At 39.1% G+C, this 23999-nt stretch overlaps 1 protein-coding gene and 1 long non-coding RNA gene across 3 annotated transcripts in view; both read right to left on the minus strand.

Moving 5' to 3' along the window:
* The window catches only part of dnah2 (dynein, axonemal, heavy chain 2), a 67954-nt gene extending 65340 nt beyond the window's left edge, over positions 1-2614 (minus strand). The window contains exons 1-5 of the mRNA XM_008435561.2: positions 2237-2614; positions 1983-2147; positions 650-881; positions 447-557; positions 1-239 (exon numbers count right to left, since the gene is read on the minus strand). Coding sequence (XP_008433783.1) covers positions 1-239; positions 447-557; positions 650-881; positions 1983-2147; positions 2237-2269 — 780 coding nt within the window. The 5' untranslated portion in view covers positions 2270-2614. The remainder of the gene's footprint in view (positions 240-446; positions 558-649; positions 882-1982; positions 2148-2236) is intronic.
* A 4920-nt stretch (positions 2615-7534) lies between these two features.
* The window catches only part of LOC145548932 (uncharacterized), a 92190-nt gene continuing 75725 nt past the window's right edge, over positions 7535-23999 (minus strand). For both annotated transcript variants that reach the window (XR_014084878.1, XR_014084877.1), the window contains 2 exons: positions 16581-16704; positions 7535-7880 (listed from right to left, as the gene is read on the minus strand). This is a non-coding gene — a long non-coding RNA (uncharacterized LOC145548932). The remainder of the gene's footprint in view (positions 7881-16580; positions 16705-23999) is intronic.

Here is a 23999-nt window from a genome sequence, read left to right on the forward strand (position 1 = left end):
CTGTATTTCTGCGGCGAGTTCTTGAAAGCGCTGCAGGTATAAGGACTTGGCCAGATACACAATCTTCTGGATGTGTTTGACGCCTGGCTTGTGCAGCTGATTGCTGATCTCCAACAGCTTGGTGGAGAGACTCTTCCAGAACTCGATCTCCTGCAGAGGGCCGCAGTGTTCCCTCTTGTCCACGTTTTCTTGGATGTTCAGTAACTCTTTGATCTGATCCGTCCAGTGGATTATCATAACTGGAGCAGAGGGTAATATGTGAATCATAAAACAGGAAATTGGGAGGTCTACAGACTTCCTGAAGAGATGCAGGTGAGTTTAACAGCACAGCATCTCAGTTATGGATTGTGTCGAGCTTTTCGTGTGATTTACTACCGCAGATGAGCGTGAAAAGCAGCTTTTCGCCAACATTCACGCATGAACTACGTCGTAAACCTTAAACTCACTCTCCATTCTGTTCACCATCTTCTTGTCCTTGCTGGCTTCCTCAGCAGAGCACAGTAGGCCTTCCACTGGGATGTACAGAACTGTTCTTTCTACCTTCTTATACAAGTCATCTGCTCCAGAACAGAAACATGTGAAAAACAACACTGGTAGCGACTATGTAAAGAGAAAACAAACAAAAAAAAAAACGCTTTTTTTTCCTCACCATTAAGGCAAGCAATGAAGTGCTGCATGTCCCTGGTATATTCATCCTTAACCTTTTTCTTGTAGCTGCTGTAGGCAACTGGAATGGAATGCAAACAGGTCATGTCCTCCAGCAGCACCCGGAGGGGGTCGTCCCTCATCGTGTCGAACTGTACCACAAAATCAAAGTTCTCCTCTGTGATTACGGCTCCTGGTGTTCGGGTGATGTAGAATAGCTCCTCAATCACCTCCCCCTGTACAAAATTGGAAAAGCATTCAGATGCAGAGCATGAAGAGAAACGGCAAATAACGGTCAACTATAAAACACAAAGTACAAATATTAATAAGAATGACAGACGAATGAAAAAATACACAGAATTATGATGTGGGCTACCAGAATGACCTCAGCGAGGAGCTTGAAGAAGCAATCGTAGCAGGCCATCAATTTGGCAATGGCTACGGGAACGTTTCCAGAATAATTTAAAATCACTCGTTCTACAGTGAGAACATTTGTAAGTGAGGAATATTTAACAGAATCACCTTGTCCCCCCCCTTCTTCATGTCCCGTTTCATAATATCTCCTGAAGTTGATGCCCCATCAAATTAACTTGAATCTCAGGCTGTGTAACACTGAGAACCTCAAGAGCTTGGGACCAGAGGGAGTGGAGGTCTGACGATCTGGATTAATTTAAAGAATCTGAAAGTCAAAGGTGAGACTATCTGCCCAACATGACAACAATACCAGTCACAGCGGCAACTCTAGAGCAGATTGGCTGAAAAAGACAACAACCAAGTGTTAAGATGGCCCAGTCAAAGTTCATCCTTCAAGCTGACTTAAATGTCATTGTACGAAGAGCTTTGCAAAAACAAATGAACTTTATTTTAATCTCTGCTATGTATTTTATAAATTTAATTATTTAACTAAATGTTGATCATGCAAACCTCAATGTCTAAGGAGGCAATGCAATAGGTGGATTGGGCCAAAACTGTTTTAAGAGGAGGTTGAAGGAATATCCTTATTAGATTGAATTTGTTATCTGAAGGTCTTTCAAAAATTATGAAGACTAATATCAATCCTAGTGTGAGCCAGTAAGAGATCCTGTATTTTATACCTCCAAAAAGCAGTTAAACGCCTATCTAACAATGCCGTTCTTAAAAATACATCAACATAAATAAGTCATCAATTTTTTGATAATTCATTTATTAATCCTAAAGGAAAATGTAAAGTTGTTGTAACTAATTTAAATAACGAGCACAAAAAAGAGAGAGAGAAAGAAAGAGAGACCTCCTGTAACAGTCTGTATTACTGAAGACACTCTCCAATCTCATGAAGATGATAATAAAGGGAAACTAACCGGTGGCGGGGTTCTGAAATCCACCCGAAGCCTGTTTGATCTGTGCATATAGACCACTACAGATCCAATGGAAGTGTCCACAATAAACTGATCCAGGGTCTCCATGTTCTCCTCTGTCCATGTCCTCTCAGTGACTCCAGAAATAGACACACAGCTCATGAGCATCTAGAAACGGGACATGAAGAAGGAGGGGAAAAAAACAAGGTGATTCTGTTCAAACATAACGTGAATTGTGATTATTAATTGAGCTTTACCTGAGAGATGTTTTTAATGGAATCTTCTTCCATGTTGTTGCTTCTTATTAAGTGTTATCCTTTGACATCAGGGTGACTACGACAGCCGTTTCTATCGACGTTTATATTAATATTTGGAGCTTATCGAATAGCTAATGAATTACGGTTAGCTTACATAAAGGTTCAGTAAACGTAAAAGTTCAGTGGTTTCAAAGTAACTTCTAATATTTTCAGAGTTCAGCAGGTTTTAATTGCTTGTTACCTTAGTAGCTTTCGGTTCTCATAAACCATAAAAAACTTTCAAAAAGCTAGTTTACGCGTCATTTATGTAACTTTATCGCATTTGTTTTTTATCTTTCCTCCATTTAAACCTGAGTCACTCTCAGTGTGTCAGGGTGTCGTCATGGAAACGAGTAACCGCCGAACGCCCCCGCGTCCCCCCTCTCCCCGGCAGTCATGGGCATTCCAGCTTCTTTTCGGGATCCGGATCATTTGGCTCGGCTCTCAAAACAAAAGAGCCGACACTTAAACACTGTCAAACGGTCCTTCTCAACCACTTCCAGCTTTTTTTATTTAAACAAGTTTTATTCTTTTGCTAGTGATTTAAAAATGTCAAAATTAGAATGTCATTAAAACGTTTATTTTTGTAATCAGTGAAAACTTTAAGTAAATTAATTATATAAAAACAGAGGTGTTTTGTGTTAACTGTGATGAATATGACTAATGAAAATCCAATATTAAATAATAGCAGTACAAATATTTAACACAAACATTGTGTTATGACTGGTATGTCCTACAATCATGGGCAAAACTGGGCTGAATTTGACAGTTGTTCAAAAGGCAACCATTCCAATGTTTTTGCAAAACTCTTTCACTTGAGGCTAATTAACTTGTTTCTTTACTACACTTAAATACATCTAGAGAATATTGTCAACAGGCAGCATAATAAACAGAAATAAATGCCTGAAATGTGTCACTCTTATGAACCCAAGTGTTGTTTAAATTTCACTTTTTGAAATGAATTGGTGGAGATATTCTAAATGGTTGAGCAGTTTCTGAAAGACTAGAAGAAATTTACCAGAAAAGCATTTGTACACATGGTTATGTACCCTCCTCCCTCTCAGACAAACCCTGAGGAAGTCTGTGGTTGGTCTTTCAGGACAATCTTTAACTCTGGATACAACCTTGAACTCACCCTCTCCTTCCTCAGTGCGTTCCCCGTTCTCATTACAGGAAAGTTCTTCCTCCCGGCTCATTTTCCTCTCTTGTTCGTCTCTCTCCCCCTCTCACGAGTTTTAAGTCTTTTCCTGCAGGGACTTCTGGTGTTTTTATAACAATACTGACTGAATCCAGACCCTTTGTGTGCAGATCTATTTTTTTCCCCCCAAGGCCTTTCCCCCCTATGTAGAAATGTATAATATGCATTAAAATGAATAACCTCACATCTACTATGCGTTTCCAGGCTCTTTCTGTTTTGCTTAACTTTCCAGGGCTGCTACATCTGTGTTCTATATACACGGCTCAAAAAAATAAAGGGAACACTTTAACATTTAAGTGAACACTGAAGTGTTCCCTTTATTTTTTTGAGCAGTATATGTTGAGCAAAGTGGCAAGAAGTGTGATAAACATTTAACCTGCTGCTATATTATTTTACTTGGACTCTGACAGACAGGTCTTTAAGAAATGGAGGGGTTAGGAAAAAAAATTATAAAAATTTGACGGACTTTGAGAGAAGCCGGTTTTAGCAAATGGCTCTTTGGGAATCATAAAATCCTATTTTCTGTCTTTCCAACTATGTTGTTTTTTTATATATATATTTTTAAACATTTATTAAAAATAAGATGTTCATCTGAGTGTAAAACTAAAAATGAGAAGTAAAAGTTCAAGTAAGAAAAAGCTTAGAATAAAGGCTTTCTATGCATTGCAATGTATACATGTGAAATTATTTACATTTAGTATATTAAATATAGTTGTTTTTCAAACAGCAGAGAGAGAAGGAGGAAGTTTGGTCCAGCTCTGCATCCATGAAGCTTCATTTTTTAAACATCTCTGGGATTTGGGATCATAGTTGAGGTATTATTTGAGCTTTGAGGATGTGAATCAGCTGCTCACAATTATTAAAAAACAAAAACCTTGTTGCTATGGTTACACATCATAAACATCTGGGATTTAAAAAGGTAAGAGCGTAAATCCCCCCTGCGGGACAGCATCCAAAACCAGAGGGAATAGTTGTCCGGCTCAGTCAAACAAATGATTAAGCAAAATCTGCAAACAGGACAAATAAGAACAAAAGTTACTAACGCCACCCCAACATGCTACCGGCATGAGCGTCACAATTCCAGAAGAATTCATCAGTAAAAAGCACAACGTTAACGATGAGTGTATGTACATTTCTGACTGGCGCTGCAAATGTTTTGTAGCTTTCAGAGATGAATTGTCCAGAGACAGACGGACAGGCTGAAACTAAAAGCCATGAGTCTAATCTCAGACTCTCAGACTCGGGCTGCCGTGCCAAGGAGGGGGTAGAAGGAACAAAAAAAAAAAAAAAAAACTGGGATAGAAGGGATAAATAAGCAGGACAGATGGCCTATTTAGACCAGATGTACTGCACTGCTTAGTCAAATGACAGAACAAGGCCTGTGTATGAGTGAGGAACCAGAGAAGATGGAGTTGTCCAGTTTGCAGGTGGTTAATAGAGTAGAGGAGGCAAGCTGGAGGCAGCAGCCCTAATAGCAATCCAATATCTCAGTTAAAGTACAAACTGCACACAAACACACTACATTAAGCAGTGAAACACTTCTGACTGCTACACAATGTTCTCAGGGCCTTTATAAGAAGGAGCGCGCTGTAGGGTGTCTATGTTTCTTTTTGCACTCTGATTCATCCACAAACATTGGCTTTGTCGAGCCTCTCAGGGTCAGGAAGCTCTCCAGCCCGTGAACACGGACCGAAATAGAAAAACCCAAACAGAAATGTGTGCAGGAGCCTGAATAGAGGCTTGTAGACTTGGAGCACAACGAGGACAGGATTTCGGAACATAATGAGGAAGTCCTCTGACAATAGGACCAGAATGGATCAGTTTAGTACATTAATGGGAAGTGCGTTTGAGCGGCCATTTTGCTTTTATCCATCCATGTGTTGAAACATGCATAATTTATCCATCCATCATTTGTCCAATCTCTTCCTCCATTTCACCAACTACTGCTCTACTTTCACCTATGACTGTTCCTGCATCCATCCATCCATCCATCCTTCCTTCCTTCCTTCCTTCCACCTGTTTATCCGTTTTGCATCCATTCATTTTTCCATCTATCCATATCCACACCCACAGAACTCTGGATTTAGAACAAAGAAAGCAGATAAAACAGTCACGAACAGATACTGTAGAATATGTACAAAGAAGAAAATCATTGGAAAAAAAGAGGTTTAGTTGTAAGTGAACCTGAAATTACTTCCCTTTAAAAAAAAGAAAAGAAAAAAGGGCTCTCTTTATAGTTTTAATCCTCACTCTCAAGCCTCATTTTTTATTACAAGATTCATTCTCCAAAGAGTGGCAGTTTCAATATTATTGATCCAAGCACTTCTTCATTCCTACCCTTGCGTCTGAGGGGGGAAAAAAAAGGGAGGCAGAGCAAAAGAAACAGCTGGGAGGAAGGGAGAATATGTTGGGATCTGAAAGAAAAGTGAATTACCTTCAAAAGGTGTCGGCTTTGGAGGCTGTCAGAAGAAAATGTTGAGTCTCTGAAACTATCTGATTATGTGCAAAGCGGTGTGTGCTGGCAGTGGGAGTACAGGAAGACTAACGCAAACCTCAACCACCAGGTTTTTTTAAATGATTTTTTTACTCACCACAGAACTAAGGAATTAAATAACACACAAGACCTCACAGTTTCTACCGGCAGCATTTAATTTTAGGTCACATTAAAGTCTCTAATATGGATTCTCTAGAAGTGTACATGAGAAATGTGTGGTCTACATCACAGTTTGGTTTTATATGAACGAGATGACCCTCAGGTTTTCCATCCATCAAGGCTGTCAAGTCACATTGTGAAATCTGAGCCTCCATCAATCTTTCGATTTTTAACATTACCTGAAGGTAGGGAACGCACAGGTCCAAGGAAAACGTTCAAACATCTCCAAAAGCTTCAAGCGAAGCAATTGTCCAGTCATTTATTCTCACCTTTTCATTGTCTGTGTGTGGATTTGTCTATTTTTCAATCCGTCCTTTTATTTGAAGTCTTATTGTAGAGCTAAAATGTCAAAAAGGGAAATCAAGAGATCCTCTTCTGCTCATCAGGTATACCACAGAGTTTCCTTTCAAGTGAGATGAATCTGGAAAACCTCCAAAGGGAATCATCCAGGATGCATCCTGATGAGGTCTCAGAACCACAGCAATGTCACTGTGCTCATTACTCTGTTTCTAAGGTTCAGACAGATGTTGGAGCAGAATGTTGTTGCACCCATTAAGCATTAGCTTGTCTTTTCATTCAGCTCATTTTTCACCACATATGTCTTGAACAAAATCCGAGAATCTCCAACTCTATATGGCCAATACTTGGCAACCGAACCTAAGGAACAAAGGAAGACCACAGGGACATGGGTATGTTACCCAGAACAGAAAAAAGGGACATGATCTTGGAGAAAGTGTTTTGACCCGGTGACATCCAAAGGGTGCAGGATCATAGGTATCACGGTTGGATGCACACTGACCTAGGCGACAGTGTGCACTTTCCTGAAACCAAAGTGGCTCTGTGGAATGATCTCATCTCCTTTGTGAATACTGCAGACTCAAAACATTTGAAAAAGTTGACCAACAAAAGTTTCCACTGAGCTTTAGCCAAAGGTGAACATCCAGGAAACTGCTGCTGCTGAGATAGAGGACTCTCGTAAGAACCTGGGTGCTCACCTGACCAGTAAACTGGAGTCATCACACAAAGCGGCTTTATTGAAGATCCTTCCTCTCAGCACCTGCCAAGACTCTATGATCATCTCCGCGCTCCACTAATTCAGCGAGTGTTTACATAACTGCTGTTATTTGCACAGCTTTCGCTTGCTCTAAATCCTAGTCACATTTCGCTTGTGCTCATTATACTCAAAAACTGAGCAGTTAAAAAGATTTTTTTGTTCATAGGGCATTTTGGACAATTTAGTTCTCTCTGATACCATGTGTAGCATGTTATTTCATGTCTTTTAGCTTAATTGTTTTTATTTATTGCATTTTCTTAATTTGTGGTTGGTGCTACAAGATAAGTGGATTTCCCTTTTTGGGATGAATAAAGTTTCTATCTATGCGAATGCCATTTCTTAAATAACAGCACAGTATTTTGTTTCTTTATTCTAGAAGGCATTTTCATTCATTCACAAACTGATTTCCTCATAACTTCACATAGTTATGCTATTACTAACACTTCTCCAATAGTTCATCAAATCTCAGCTGCTTTAAATCTTAGTGAATCTGTTCAGAGATGTCATATTTGTATAAGTGATTAAATTAAACAGCCCTTGTACTACTCCACAGGCGAGGAAAGAGTGACATGAACAAAGGTGTAATAATCTATTTCTCCACTTGGTGGTGCTGGTACTCTGCAGCCAGGAGGCCCCTCAGCAGGGGGCGGGGGGGCCAACATGGTCCCAGTCATTGTGGTGCAGCCGCAGTGCGATTCCCCTGAAGAAGGAAATAAAATAGAACATAAATCAGAACTTCGTCTGCTTTAACACCCAAATAGATGCTTCTACTAATGTATATTTAACATATTATGCTCTGAAAGATGTTCTACATGAGATTATTAGGGGTTTATCTCCTTGTTTGTTGTGTATGACGAAGACTAAGAATAGACTGTTATTCTTTAATAAACTAAAGACTGAAGTCATCCGTAAACGGAGGGAAATCTTAGGTAAAGTGTCAATAGATGGATGAAAATGAAGATCTGTTGGGTTGTTTGTGTTGTGGGGGACATTTAGCTGCAGGGTAATTGTAATTCAATAAAGCACTGCTCTGAGCGACCTTCAACCGGCAACGAGAGGAGTCCCCGCAGGTTCAGCATGCCCAAATTCATGAGGCAACGGTAAAGGCGAAGGAAATGATGCCGCAGGTCACAGTTACCTGATCTCAACCAAACTGATCCCCGGGGGGAGAAACTCAACTGAATCCGTGAAGAGCCAACATCAAGGTGCAGTAAAGGTGTTGCTCATCGTCCCCTTACGCCACAGCGAGACACTCTCAGCTGTTTTTATTTCCCTCTTAAGTTTCCCGTCCTTCTGTAAGCGTCTGTCAAGAGTAAATAACTCGTCTTGAAGGGCTGGCTTTGAAATGCAGCCCAACCCACCAAAGAGGAAGTGAAATGCTTCTTCTTTGGAGCTCAGACACTGGAGATGGAAGTGAAAAGAAAGAGAGACGTTTTAACAACAGACATGCAAAGAGCTTCTGTCTTGTGCGCGTGAGCTTGATTGTCATCATCCATTAATCTAATTGGACTTTCCTCTAGCGGGGTATGAAAGGCCCTTTCTGCTTCAGTTATGCATATATTTGTGGTTCAGAGCAGATTTCTGACGAGTAAAAAGAAAAAAATAATAATTCCGTCGTGCATAAATTCTAGTCGGTCGTCATTGTTGTCACTGTTGTTTTTACAAGTTCACTGCATTGATCAGTAGATTGTTGTTTGCCGAGCTGATTTTGATCTCAGAGTCAGATCTAGAGGAAAACATGCTGTTTAATTCAGGTTTATAAATGGAAATCATAAGATTGGTAAAAACACAAACACAAAAGTTCCTTCACTGTTGTCATTGGGAAGTTCAGATACCAAGACGATCCAACAAAGGTAATGATGATTCTTACAGTGATCAGCAGCTGCACCTTGTTTGCTGAAGTCAGATGGACTTTTTAGAGACATTGGTTGTTTGGATTTTCTCACTCCGGTGACCTTTATTGACAATTACCAGACAGGAAATGGGCAGAGAAAGAAGAGGGAAAACATGCAGAAAAGATCTCAAAATAAGAAATTGAAGCCAGGAGGGCAGCATCGAGTAAATAGCCTTACTAAATGGGGCGACCATCCTATCTCTACACCATGCGACGCTCTGCTTGGTGACAATTAAACCAAGTCCAAGTGGGTAAAGAAAATAAAGTGGTGACAGGAGGCAAGAGGGCGATGATGCTAGCTTTAGCTACACTCAACCTGGGAAATTGAAGAAACTACAAGCTTATAAACTGGGATAGTTTGTGTTTAGTGTGATAGTTTGTTTGCATCATTAAAAAGGAAAAATGTTGCATTAACAGGTGAAACGACTATGGTCAAGCAGAAGGAGCAATAAAAGTGAGCTACTTGTTTACAGCATCTTTGACTACAGCTGTAATAAATTTCCCATTAAAGAAACAAGCTGAGGGAGGCTACAGACCCACAACAAAGGTTAAAACAGTATTTGAGCTAATGTGGTATCTGCTGTAGTGCCAGCGTTAAAGGCAAAGGTGTTTTCCATGGAGCAGAGAGGGATCCGCAGGTTTTACAAGGGCGATGGCTTGAAGACGTCAAGATTTTGTGAGGCTCTAACCCGAAGCTGTTGTTGGATTTTGTTTGGTTTTGATATTCATTACCTTGCTTTGTTGATCAAACATTTGTTTGCATATCATTTCACAGGAATCCAACAGCTGTATCAAGGGAAAAGCGATGAATAAATACTGCTTTGGTTCAAATCTTTTGGTTAGACATTAGTGGTCGGGTTGATGCTGATTTGTCTCAACTGCAAAACAACGTAAACCTTAAAAAAAAAAAAAAAACTGTTTATTTTCCAAATGGATAATGAACTAAATGTGTCCTCGATGTGAAAGTATTTTCTCATCTTTGCTGAATAGAGTCCTCTTTATTTTAAGGAGCATCACCTTTTAACACCAGTTTTGTTTAAGAGTGAAAGTAATGGCTTTAGCAAACGTTCAGCATATCAGCCATTTATTCTGCACTGCTCTAAAAACTCCATCATCCTGCATAATTAAAGTTTGCGAAGAAATTATTTCTCACTAGATCTCACCAATATATCTTTTACACCAGCGTGTACAGCAATGTGAATCGGCCATCTTGTAGTAGCGTTTTAAATTTTGACTGCAAGTTTTAATTTGCTGTAAATTCGTTACATTATAAATACTATACTCAGTTTGTGGAATTCAGTTAAATAAAGCCAAGGTGATCAAAACAACAAGAGCTCTGCTTTATTAAATCCATAAGGGTTTGTGAGTATATTTCAAACCTGTTTTTGAAGGTGGAAGTTATTTGGCTGTCATTTTGTCCTGAGCCGTTTGTGCCCACCCTACTGCTACTTTTATGCCTCTGAGGCGAAGGCAGTAGGGCGACACGGAGGAGAGAAAGTGAATCAAAGGAAAGACAATAAAAACTGACTTCCACCAAACAAACAAATTGCTTGATGTATAACAGTGACATTTCCCTTGTCACAGAGAGGCGTGTCAGAAAAGCAACAAACCATAGAAAGTGACAGTCAGGCCCCCACTGTTATAATAAATAGCTGCAAATCATGCTAATGAGCGTGAGATAGCAGGCAAATAGTGGGTCGATACAGGGAGCGAGAAATTTGTCTGAATAAAACAAATCAATCAAATATTCATAAAGCATTTTGCCATGCACAAATAAAAAAACAACTAAAAATATAGAATTACTGCCATGCAGTTGTGTCGCACTGCCAGTAAGTAAAGCTGCAGCCTACCTATTAGTTGGTGCAAAATAGAAAAAAAAAACCCCAACAGAGAGGTTGGTCTTTGACCTTTTGGATTTAAAACATCAACTGTGAACCTACTATTTGCTAAAATGTGTGACCTGTGACCGCTAAAATGCCAAATCTGTATTCGTGAGTCTAAATTCAGTTAACACCAATAATCAGGAGCTGCCTGTACTCCCACAGGCAGCTCCTGAGACAAATAAGGAGTAGAATGGATGGTGAAAACAATAACACCCTGTTATAAGATGGGAAATAATGAGGTTTAAACTTATGAAAAAAATAAACAATTTAACTCAACAAAATGCTTTGGGGATCTGAATTGGCATTGTGTGGAGTTGCAGCAACTTTCTCGTCTTGAACAGTGGACAGTGGGATGCAAGTTTGGAGAATCAAATAAAAACTACTTTGGCAGACCACCATTCCAGCATCCATCCTTTGACATTTTATCTATTTTCTTTTGGCTTGACTTCAAGCAGTGGTTAGCTAACTGGTGCTCATGAATGCTAACAGCTGCTAAGATTCACGTAACCATTACATTGATGCTCACCCAGTCAAAGTCAAGTTAACACCTGCTCAGAGTCAAATTAACAACTATCCAGAGTCGAGCTAAGAGCTAATTGGAGTCAAGTGAACACATACTCAGAGTCAGACTAATCCAGAGTCAGGCTAACAGTCAAATTAAATCAAGCTAACAGCTAATACGAGTTGAGCAACAGTTACTCGAGTTGAGCGAAGTCCGATTCAAAGTCAAGTCAACAGTTATTAAAACTCAAGCTAACAGTTAAAAGTCAAGCTAACCATCAACCTACGAGCGGTTAGGAGTCAACACCAAATCAGAGTTTAGCTTGTAGGGGTTAGCTTTTTTGCTAGCAGCTTTCGTGGAACTGTTGACTAGCTGAACCCCGAGATGTTTTTAGCCTGATTTTACAGGAAGAAATTCTTCTACATGTGATGAAACTGAGATACTGACAATTATCTGGTGTTTCAAATAGCCATCATTAAAAAAAACAACCTTAAAATTGGTATTTTCCAACAAAACCCTCAAAATCGAGTTTTTAGGGCATTTAAAGCGTTGCGGCATTTCCTCGTCTCCAAAAGGCATTTCAGCCACCAGAGTCAATCAAAACAGGGTTATTGAGGAGAGCATGTGGGTGGGAGGGCTGAGCCAGACATCCACAATAAGAGACAGGGAGAAGAAGAGACAGCCAAATGGATGGAGTAGAACAACAAGACAGAAGCAGTAACAGGGACTGATGGAGTAACAGCTGACACTCACAGCTTGTGGAGAAGTGGAGAGCAGGCAGATCCACAAAGCGAGAGCTGAGGCGGATAAAAAGGAAGGAGATGACACAGAAGGATATGCAGTCCTTATCCAGACAGCAAACAGTCATCTGCTGTAGCTTATTACAGTCACGTAATAAGAAGAAATGGATGAATTGACTCAAGCCATGACAGGTGAGGCGGCAAATTTGAGGAAGGCAAGGACAAAGAAAAGATCAGGAAACGTGGCTCAGTGTGTGTTTTTATGAAAAATAAGCAAAAGCCAAACTTTTGTCAAGCTTACAAGTCATTACAAGTGTCGAATCCTGGAATCATTAAGACAAGATAAACACAGACTCCTCTGTGAAGAGAAGGGAAAAATAAATTTTTGGCAGCAGCAAAAACCCTCCTGTGATCACATAAAACTAGAGCTCAACTTTGCCAAATCTAATTCACACCGAAAGAATAAAAGGAACGGGAAGCTGAGTGACAGTTCTCCTCAAAAAAACCCCCCAAAAAAAAAAACCCCAACACACATTCGTTTCTCAATGAAGCAGCTGTGAATAGATCCTCTCAGTTGTCAGGAAAACAGAGAGACGTGCATTCAGCATCACACAGGTATGATACACAGACACAGCGGGGGGTTGCTTTTTATAATCAAACAGAAAGCACACACCTGCTGCAGACTCTCAGTGTTTTATTAAAAGAAAAACTTTTCGATTGCAGGAAAAGCGTAATTATGACACTAAGAAACACATACTGCCTCTTGGAGAGACTCACACCTGTTTTTCACTTCAGCTTTATTGTTACAAGACCTGCAGAATATCAAGTAAAAAAAAAAAAAAAAAAAAAAGACCCCTTTGTAATTTACCACAAGAACATAGTGGATGTAAATGTGACAGTTTTATTCGTATGTGCTCAGGATTCATTCCTACTTGTTAAACCGTTGGACCACTTTTATGAATTCTCAACAACCAGACAAGATCAGAAGAGACACTGAAGATCTGACCAGGAAGGTCAGCGGTAATCGAAACACCAGTTGTCGGCTGAAACACGGATTTTTCCTTTTGCAGTGTGGTTAACAGTTCCAGTTTTAGAGAAGAGACTTGCGTAAGTAAATAACTACGCATAACTTCGCAAGTAAAATCTATAGACAATACAAATCGGCTGAAAAAGCAGCAACAGTTTCTGCAATGTTTCTTTAAAGAGGGGAATCTTTTTTTTTTGTAGAATTGATTCATTTTTCTTGCAGTAACTTTCAATAGTGTGAAATGTTTAAGACAATATCAAACAGACTAGCAACTGGCAAAATCTGAGTTAAAAAACTTGAAGCTTTATTATTTCTATCCTTTTTGATGATTTTTTTGTTAAACAGAACATAAATCTCCCATTTCGTCCACAATTAAGTTTTTTTCTTTTTCTTATATCATTAATATTAGAAGTACTTATCCATTGTTATCATTTGATTTTTAAATTGTACAAGAAATGCATGCCAGCAGCAACAACAACAACAACAAATAAAGTTACAAGTAAAAGTATAGAATTTTAACTAAAATATTGAGGCTGTTTTACTTGCAAGTGAGAGTAACTGATCTTTTAATTCATCAAATTTGCTTTTTTCACAACAAGCAGACTGATAATGAATGCAAAACCCCTGAGCTTAAAACTCCTACTCCAATCCTGCATAGATTTATATTGTACAGAACCAGGTTTTTTTTTTTCCTCCACCAATAATTTGAAGAAAAATTTTACAAAGAACAAAGTCAAGACTATTTTGCATTTCATCCCATCCGAGAGCTGAGAAAAGGTTGAGTAAGGTGAGAGAAATGTGTGGAGGGGAAGGAGACGGACAAACGGGAAGCAGCTATTAGTTTGGAGGATCTGGGAATAAAACATTTATAGGGTAAAATAAGGTTCCTTGAGTCCATCCGTCAGCTTTGGTGCAAAGGAAATTAGTTTCTGCTGCAGTCAAGTCTCGACTTTAACAATGCATGCCAAGTTTCACCTGCTGCCGTGTTGCTCGTTTCTTGTATTTTTTTTACAGCTCTCTATTATTTTGCCCACAACAAACAGTATTTTTTCCCCCAAATCAATTATGAATACATTTTGCCAGTCTTCTCCCTTGCATTGGCTTCAACCGATTATACGTCTTTTTTTCTCCTCGTTGCATACATAACGTCTTTATCAGATCAGGTTGTTCCTTCATTTTTGCCTTTGTAGTGTTTTTTTTTTTAACCAGCCAATACAGTTCTGAGTTCTGAGCAAAAGAAGATTATTTACAGACTCTGTTTACAAACCTCTTACAGCCCTAATCAGAGTTTTTTGTATTAAAAAATGTCACATAGACCATTACATCTAAATTAATTTCAAAGATATACAGAATTTCAGGAGGAAATTTGACTCATGTCACTAAATACTGCACTGGTAAAGTAGAAAGAATCAGTGTAGCTGTTAGCTAGGCGCTGATTAGCTGGTTTAACTATTGGCTCGAACGTAACTAGATATTAACTTGACTCTGATTTGCAGTTAACTTTAATTTAACTACCTATTATTCCTAGTAGCGGAAGCTCGACTTCACGAGCTTTCTTGCAAATTTAGCTAAATTAAGACCTCAGACTCAACTGAAGACACCAACTAGTCACCCAGACACCGGATAACCAAAGTCAAAAAACCAAAAGAAACAATCCTTTCTATGTTAATCAGTGAAAGACCAGCGATGATTTTATTTTTCCTTTCTGCTACGGTCGACACAACTTGTATGTTACAACTACTAACTTGTGCGGTACTAAACAAAAAGTGGCAACGCATTTAGAATATTTTATCTCATTTTAAAATCTTCACTTCAGAGGTGAGGATAATTTTGACCCGTCTGATGTGAACTGCCTTTGTTCATTTGTATGGAACATGAACGCACAAAGGAAGATTGACTTTAAAAGATTAACAGGGAGCAGAAGCGTGACATGCTGTTCCTTTAATATTTAGTTAAAGACAGTTAAAAATTTAATAAAAAGGCTTTAAAAATTTGATTCTAAAGAGTATTTTAGATGTACTTTTTCCCATCTGAAAGGCCACACATGTAAAAATACTAAATTCTTAGAAGAGCAATACAAAAAGTACTCCATCAAATATTACATTTTGAATTTTCAAATGTACACGGAATTAAATATCGCAAACATTATACATGTTTCATATTCATTTATTCAACTCTTTAGGTAGATATTTCATTAATTCTAGTTATACTCTTTTTTTATTACATCTCCCATTCCTTGCAATACATTATTTCTATGCAAGAGTGGCAAAATTCACACTACTGTTATGATTGTGTGCAAATTAACGGCGAAGCAGAGAAACATATTGGCAGATCTCAGGAAACACACACACACACACACACGACTCTGCCATCCGTCAGAAACGTCAGTCTGAAACGCCGCAGTCACCATCTAAAAACTGCCACGACTCAATTGTCCCCGAATGTCACGCTGAGGCCAGCGTGCGAACTGGCAGCTGAACGAAGCCGACAGAGCGGGGAGAGCGAGAGGTCGAAGGGACCAGAGAAGAAGAAACTGCGCGAATGGTTAGGAAGTTGACCGGAGAACGGAAATGTGAGAGAGAAAGAGAGGAGAAGAGCGTCCTGTGGAGATGAAGGATGTTTTAAAAAGAAGCGACACAACAGAAAAATAGTAAGGTGACTTACTCGCCCGTGCCCCGTTACGCTTTGTGAAAGCACATAAATCTTTGAAGCGCTCTTTTGTCATTGAGGGGAAGTGTACATACAGCACTTAGAGACACAGCAAGAAAACAGCAAGCCGGCAATTGAGCTTGTTTTGGAATCAGGATAATCAGACAAGCAGAAAAAAAAACGGCAAAAATGTTTTCTAAATTATCTGGTTAGTTGCAAACAGAATAAAAAGCTCACTGAACAAAAGTCTTCTTTGTGTTTTCCCTCCAGAAAATATAAAGGCGTCCATTTAAGTATTTCCTTATACGTCCTGAAGGTCTTTCAAAGTTGTTTTGGGTTTTTCTCACATGGTTTCAGGAGAATGTTTAGTTGTTTATTAAGCCACAGAATCATTTAGGCAACCTGGACGTCCACCAGCAGCCTATTACACCCAGTCACAATGTTGCATATCTATTTTCACAAGACAATGCAATAGGAAAACAATGTGCTGACATTCCCTTACCAAATATTTGACATGCACCATTTATTCTCCAAATTAGGCAGATGGATTATGTAAAGAATTCGGCTGGTAGACAGATGCAGCCCTCACACAAAAAGTACACCAGACATGCATCACTGCAACAGAACTGACAACTGTGACTCAAATATTTGCAGAAATTATTACATTGCTTTATCTGAAGTTACCCTGTCCAGATGTTCCCTCACCTCGGCATGTTGGATGGTTGAAACTGAGAGGCATGGCCTATTTTTGATTACTTTGGCTGAATATTTCACCACCTTGGGGCAGTCGAAGGGCAGCGAAATTTCATCCTGAAACGGTCCGCTGGTCCTTCAATATGAAACAAAAAAAAGCAAGATGATGACATTGCTGCAAAAGTAACGTAACCCCTCGACAGCAGAGTACAGACTTCCACAACCTCCTGATCAGAATCCCCCAAATCACCTTTTATTCCGTTTATAGACCCATACAGTACTTAATTTTCTACATACAGTGCACTCATACAAAAGCTACAAACTCGAGGGATAAACCTGCGTTGTTCTGACCTAATTTAACAAAAATTTTATTGTTGTACCGAGACCCGAGAAGCGAAAGTGCTGCGAAGGCCAATTGTGACTTGATTAAATCTTTTGGAACTTCAACAGCAGTCTATTACAAAGACACACAGTTCTTTAAAATATATATATATATATATATATATATATATATATATATATATATTACTTTCATGAATGGTTTCTTAGTTTTGACATTCATTTTCTCCTCCAGTTTTCCAGTTTCCTCAGTTTTTTGAGCACATCCAGACGTCGAAATGGAGAAGAAATACGATTTAAGCGACCTTGAACATTCTTGTTGGTGCCAAACCGACTGGTCTCGGTATTTTAGAAACTGCTGATCTACAGGAATTTTCATGCATTAGTTGGGTTTGCAGAGAATGGTCCAAAAAAAAGAGAGAAATGTATTTTTTTCAGACACCTTCTTGAATCTATGCCACACAGTGTCCAGACTGTCCTCCAGAGAAAAGGTGTGCAACATAGTAGTTAGTTTCACAGTTTGCTGAGAGGAAGTTATGATACTGTGACTCAGATTAATACTTTCAAGATCTTAAGCTCAAGCATATTTGAGCTATGCACAAATGTAATGATCTGACCATTTAATCAACATCTTGAGGTCTTGAAGTGGCCTAGTCCATGTCCAGGCTTGAATCCCAGTTATCAGGTTGACAGAGGTTGTTTTTTTTAATCAGGCTGGTTTGGATTGCAATAAATAGAACCATAATTTGAAAATTTTATTTTATTACAACTCAGGTGATTTTTTACAAGAAACATTTCACATATCTTACACAGGTAAACACAGAAAAACACAGACAGGGCAAATATTTCCTCAATCCGCAGTAGATAAATTTCCATTTGTTCATGAAAATGAAAATGGAAAACAACTTACAGCTATTCCAAACATGATTAACTTCTTTTTTTTTTTTAAAGTTATGCTGGATAATCTTTGAGCACATTTTTTCCACAGCATTAAATAAATAAAAAACCCAACTTATTTTCATTTGTAACACTTTATTAGAGGACAAACAATAGCACCGGGATCACGAATTGAGCATACAGATATTTAAACTCCTGGAAACTTGTATTTGAAGCTCCACTAAACTTTCCTAAACCAACATCTTATCTGATGCTCCGTCAAAATAAATTAACTCCAAATATAAACAGTCAACCTCAAAGATAGCCATAATGCACTTCAGTGGAACGTCTCGGCCGATAACGGCTCTGGATAGCATAGCTTTCATTGCAAACAGACACACGAGGCCCTTATGTTCTCATGGTGGGCCGCGTGTTTTCAATCTACTGATCGCTGTCTCGAACCTGCTAATGCTTCAGGCTCAGCTGCTTTCAGGAGGCAAAGTGGAAATAAGTGCAGTGAAACTCCACAGAAGGCATCGAGACATGGAAGGCATCATGGGTGACTGCCTAAAGTGCAAGATTATGTCAACGGACAGAAACGGCAACAGCAGTTTTCCACCTCCGGGAAAAAAGCGCTCTGGATTTATTTTTTTGTTGGGGTTTTCGCTTTCCTTCTGGTAGCATTGTTCAGTCGTGAAACAAGAGGGCAAACATTTCAGTGTGTATATAGACTGATCACACACACACGCGCACACACACACTCGAGTAATAATCCACATCCTTCATATGACGTAAACCAGCGGGTGTCGAACTCATTTTCATTCTGGGCTGCATCGAAAATCTGAATGTGCCGGTTGTTCTAGAATATATTGATAAATGTAAATTGTTAAAATATTTACAAATAGCTGTTCAATAAGTGTTTCTTTAAATGAAATTATATTGAACATCTTTTCAGTCCAACTAGGACTTTGTGATTGTTTTCTTTTTTTGCAATCAAAATCACAGATTTTGTGGTGGCAACATAGAAATATTTGTCAGGAATTTTTACAATATTTGCGCTAATATGTGATGTTAAATGTGACTTTTTATTCATTGCTGCATCAGTCACAGATATAACTTGACATTACGTAAGTTTAAACTAAATGTTTTTGGCCAATTTTGAGAAAAAAATGTCAGTAAAATCAGAAAAAAATGTGGGGATCTGTTGATTTTATGTGAATTTTGCGTAGTTGTGGAAAAACTGGAGGGACTCATTGATGTAATTTGGAGTCTGGAGGGCCATATGAAAAGCTATGGCGGGTCAAATTTGAGTTTGACACATGTGATGTAGACCAGTGTTTTTCAACCACTGTGCCGCGGCAAACATTTTCCAATTTCAACTACCGTATTTTACGGACTATAAGCTGCTACTTTTTTTTCCTACACTTTGAACATGCAGCTTTTCTGTGGATTTTTCTTCAAGCACCAGGGGGCTCTTTAGCAGGAAGTGAATCATTGGAAGTCAAAGAAGAACGCCTAATTTTCATTTAGAACAAGCACATGCTAGCAGCCATGCTAGCAGCAGGCATTACGGAGAAATATTTTCAAACTCATATGATGCAGCTTCTAAGTTGAGGAGTATCGATCTGGCAGTACAGGAGGGAAATAAAGCCGCTGCACGTAAATTCGGTGTGAACAAAGCCTGATTTGGAGACTGAGAACTGCGTCCTTAATATATCCAGCAGTTATTATGATGCAGCCCTCTGCTGCCCTCTGCTGGGTCCTTATGGGAATCAGAGAGCGGCAGAGATACCAGCGTCCTGTAGCCCGGTATATATAATTTTCGAAGGGGGGCGGGGGGTTGCGCTCATAGTCTGGAAAATACGGTAATTGGTCTTAAAAGATTTTTTGAAAACAAATTATCTGCAAATAATGCCATCTTTCAGTGTCTCTGCTGTAGTAGTGACTAACGGTGTAATCATGTAATTTTACTATCACTAGATGGCAGTAGGTACAGAACAACAAAACAAAACAAAAACAGCTGATCTGCTAATAGTGCATCTAATTTTTATTCATCACTTTAGCATTCTTGCCAACTTTGAAAAGATTTAGCGCACTTAGTCTCCCTGAAATAAATTTTGACTGAAATTTCGCTGAATTTTGGAGCACAAATTTAACTGGATGTTTTATCAATTTTCAGGTAAATGAAGTTTGACATCTGAACTCTTGAAATAGCTAGATGCTCCTATTTGTGGTCTTATTTTGAAGCAGGAAGTTCCATTTCTGTTCCTCACATTCTGATGAGGTGCAGCAAATTGTGTTTATTTTGTACCCAGAATGCATTGCGGTAGATCTACAGTAAACCGTTCAGAATCTGCTGGTCTCCTGCGTGCTTTCTGCAGCCAATTACACAAAATCAGCAACAGAGTTGGCAATACTGAGTGAAAGATCTGCTCCAAATAATCATTTCCTGAAGCACAAACCGTACAGGTGGGTTCTTAAATTTCGTCCTTGTTGAATCGTCTAGAAAGGAATGACAGAGAAGAAATGTTGCAAAATTTGGGTTCCAGCAGAATAAAGCTAAAGCAAAGAGTGACAAGTGCCAGAAAATTATGGAAGTGTTTGGCAACCTAGAAGTATACTTCCAAATTGAAACGATTTGGAAGCAACTAAGGCACTATTTGCCGTGTGGGGACAAAATCCGACTCAAATCACAGAGCTGGCCTTCGTGGTCCTCGTCTCTCAATATTTCTGAGCAGCAAAGGTCTTTGTCCTTTGCTGAAGGATATTCATCTAAAAAAAAAAAAAAAAAACAAGCTTCAAGAGCTCATGCACACAAAAAGAAAAGACAAAATCCTGTGGTACTTCCTGATATATATGCTATCTTCTGATTCCCTAATCTAAGCTTATCTCACAAAGTAAAAAAATGTTCAAGGAGATTGTGATCTTACTTAATCTTGCTGGTGTTTTGAACTTCATGTTTTGTTTTCTCTTTGTTTCAGCTTCATGGTTACAGGATTAAAATTTTGGTTTATTAAGTCTGGGGGGAAGACATTTCATCTGTACTCCAGGAACTTCATTATACTTCACAGCACTCGAGAAAATTGTTTTCCCTCACATCCCCCCACCATCTCTTTGTTTAAAAGGACCTTAAGGTGAAAACACTGGGAATACGTGACTTCAAATCTTCGCATCATTAATGCAAGACTTTCTCCGCCTGAAATTATTTTTGAGGAATTTTAAGCACACAATAGCAGACGAGCGGATTAACCGTTGAGAACGAATAATGCGACAGATGTACAACTGATAAAGCAAAGTATAAGGAAATGTTTAGTTTTCTTTCTTTTTGTACTAAAGGAACAACTCTGTTACATGTTTATTACCACACTACTACAAAAACATCAAACCTTAAGTGATTTTGGTCTAGTTTCTAGTGCAGTCATCTTAGTGCAGTCGAAATAAGACCCAATTAAATTACAAGCAACTTTTCAGCAAGATACAGGAGTTTGTTTTAAATCGATTCCTTTATATTGATGAGAAAGCACTTACTATGTAGGCCTGTCGCGATAAACGATAAATCAATTAATCGCTCGATAAATTAAACCTATCGACCTCATTTTAATTATCGGCTCTATCGTCTCTTCCTGCCTTTTTTTCTTTCTATTGATGAGGCTGAATGAAAAAAGGCTCAAAAAAGCTCTCCACTTGCATCTATCTATGGCAGGAAATCGCATGCATTTTTATGTCATTTCCATTAAATCACTGTCAAAAGGTCTTGAAACAATATTATTGTCAATTAATCGTCCAGCAAAATTTGTTATCGTGACAGGCCTATTTCTATGGGTAAATTATTTAATTTATAAGTTTAGAAAAATGTCTTGTTATAAGTGAAACAATCTGCAAATAGAAAGAGTATTAAAAAAAAACAACATTAAGAGATTAGAGTATATTCCTGTCATATACTTCTTTCCCTTATGTCTTTTCAATTGTATGTCCAACTTTCCTTCTTCCTTGTTTTATTCTTTTCCTCCTGCATGAATTGCCTGTGTGTCCTAATTCCTGCTTTACTCCATCCTCGTGTCCTCTTCGTTCCTTCTCTCGCTCCTTCTTTGTCTTTCCTCTTTTGTCCATCCTTGTGTTCTTTCTTCCTGTGTCTCCTTAATTCCTTCCCTCATTGGCGCCTTTCTTTCCTGCCTTGAGACCTTCAGCAAAAGCCTTAGTAATGAAAAGCCTTTTCTTTTTCTCCTTGGGTGCAACAGCTTATAACATAATGAATACCTGAGAATTATATATGGTCGCGGTTTTATGAGCAAATCAACCAGCATCTGTTGTAACACGGTTTACAGTGAAATGGTTAAAAACACGTCATTTCACTCATGCAGAAGGTTCTGCAGTGTTGCACTAAAACTTTTAACGCTTTTTCAAATAAACCCGTATTTTTGAGGAAAAACTTCCTCACTGAGGGATTATAAGCTTGTTCAGTAATAATAGCTTAAGTCTCGAACCGACTTAATAGCGTATAATGAAATATTCGACATGTTTGCATATGTGCGCATTATGCAAAGAGCATATTAAATGGTGCGCATTCAATAATGAGGATAAACACAGAAACATCTACATTCTGACGCTGCAGACAGCTGAAGATAAATCGAGCTTTGTGGGAAAGAGCTCCAAAACCTTAATGTGAAACCGGGTCTGGTTGAGGAGCTTGCAAATGCAATTAAACTCAGGTCATGTTTAATGGGCATGAAAATGAAAGCCTCGTGATGTGGAAAGCTAAATAAAGCTCTCTGCTACTGTTCAGGATTCTGCCATCCTTCTAGACGGCAATCCCCTTCCCTCACTCTCCCATCCAAACGGCGTCCTCACGGTTTGGCTGGACCTGAAGGCTTTGGTGGGCCAGATTCATTTTGAACGGCAAAAACGTCTTTTGGCCGTTTCGTCTGAGAGGAAATATGAAGAGCAGGAATATTAGCCTTGTTTAGGCATCTTTTCAATCACAAGGACTGAAAAGATGAATAAACAAGGCGCATTTGTCGGGGTTTTAGTTGTGGCAGGGTTGACAAACTGAATCGAACTGAATCAACGGGAACACAGTGGTAAGGAGCTGAGAGGCTGAGAGTGGCTAACCAGGAAAATGACAACACTTTAAACGAAACCTAAACAGGAAATTACTAAACACAGTCAGAAGAAATGACAAAAACAATACACATCAAATACAAAACTAACACAAACCTCTCAAAACTAGTGAGAAAAACAAAAGTCTGATGACAGAACCCCTTCGAGTGCACCACTGGACATAGACTCAGAAACGACGTGTTTCTGGAACAATATGGCTTCCACCATAACACTGTGATGGGAAGACGAAGAGGCGCCTTGGGGTTTGTGGCGACTGGCAGAGAGACTCTGGAGGAACGACGTTGACTCAAATCTCATTTGGAGGGATATTTTAAGGAGCCTGGAATATCAACAGGTTGGGTTGACCTTAACCCCTCGAAGAGAGCAGGAACAGTCTGCGCGGAGACTGTTCCAGCTCTTCGGACAGCAGAGGTGGGTTGTCGCCGGTCCCCGCCTGGGAGCACAGGAAAAGGTTGAAGCACGTCGTCATTGACCCCTTCGAACACAAGAGGACACAAGAGAAAACCGTCCTTGGCCCTAGCTGGGATTCCAGTAGGAAACATTTTTGATCCCCTCTGCGAGATTTTGAACCGCACTGGAGGAAGTGGGTCGTCCTCGACCTTCCAGGATAAAAAATAAAGGCAGCAGTTTCTCATGAAGGTGGGATGCTGTGGCCCCTCCTTTAGGAGCAAAGTAAAAAGAATATGAAACGAGTGCAGGCTCAGATCAATGCCTGCTTAGCCTGGTGTGTCGCAAATTTAACCCAAGGCTCTGGACACTTCTGCATTATCGCTGTGTTTTCAGTTCTGTTAACATTTCGTCAGCTGATCTCAGTCGAATTAAACATTTTTCCTTCTCCAGTACAAACACGGATTCAAATTTTTAGTTCAGAGTTTAGTCAGTTTTCCTGCTCTACGGAGCTCAGCGATTATGAATTAAAAATGCTATTTTGCATGTTACATTATCTGCTCTGTTGAGTATAGGCACACGAAAAGCCTTCAGTTGCTTTGCCAGTGAAAATCTCCAAGGTCTAAGAACTGTGAGCAACTAAGGTGATAAAGAAACTTTCTGTTCAGGGTGCAGACATTTGATTTTAAAGCATTTTGACTGCAAGTCAAA

The sequence above is a fragment of the Poecilia reticulata genome, chromosome 18 (genome assembly GCF_904066995.2).
Source record: "Poecilia reticulata chromosome 18, P_reticulata-male-v2, whole genome shotgun sequence".
Classification (NCBI taxonomy): Eukaryota; Metazoa; Chordata; class Actinopteri; order Cyprinodontiformes; family Poeciliidae; genus Poecilia; species Poecilia reticulata.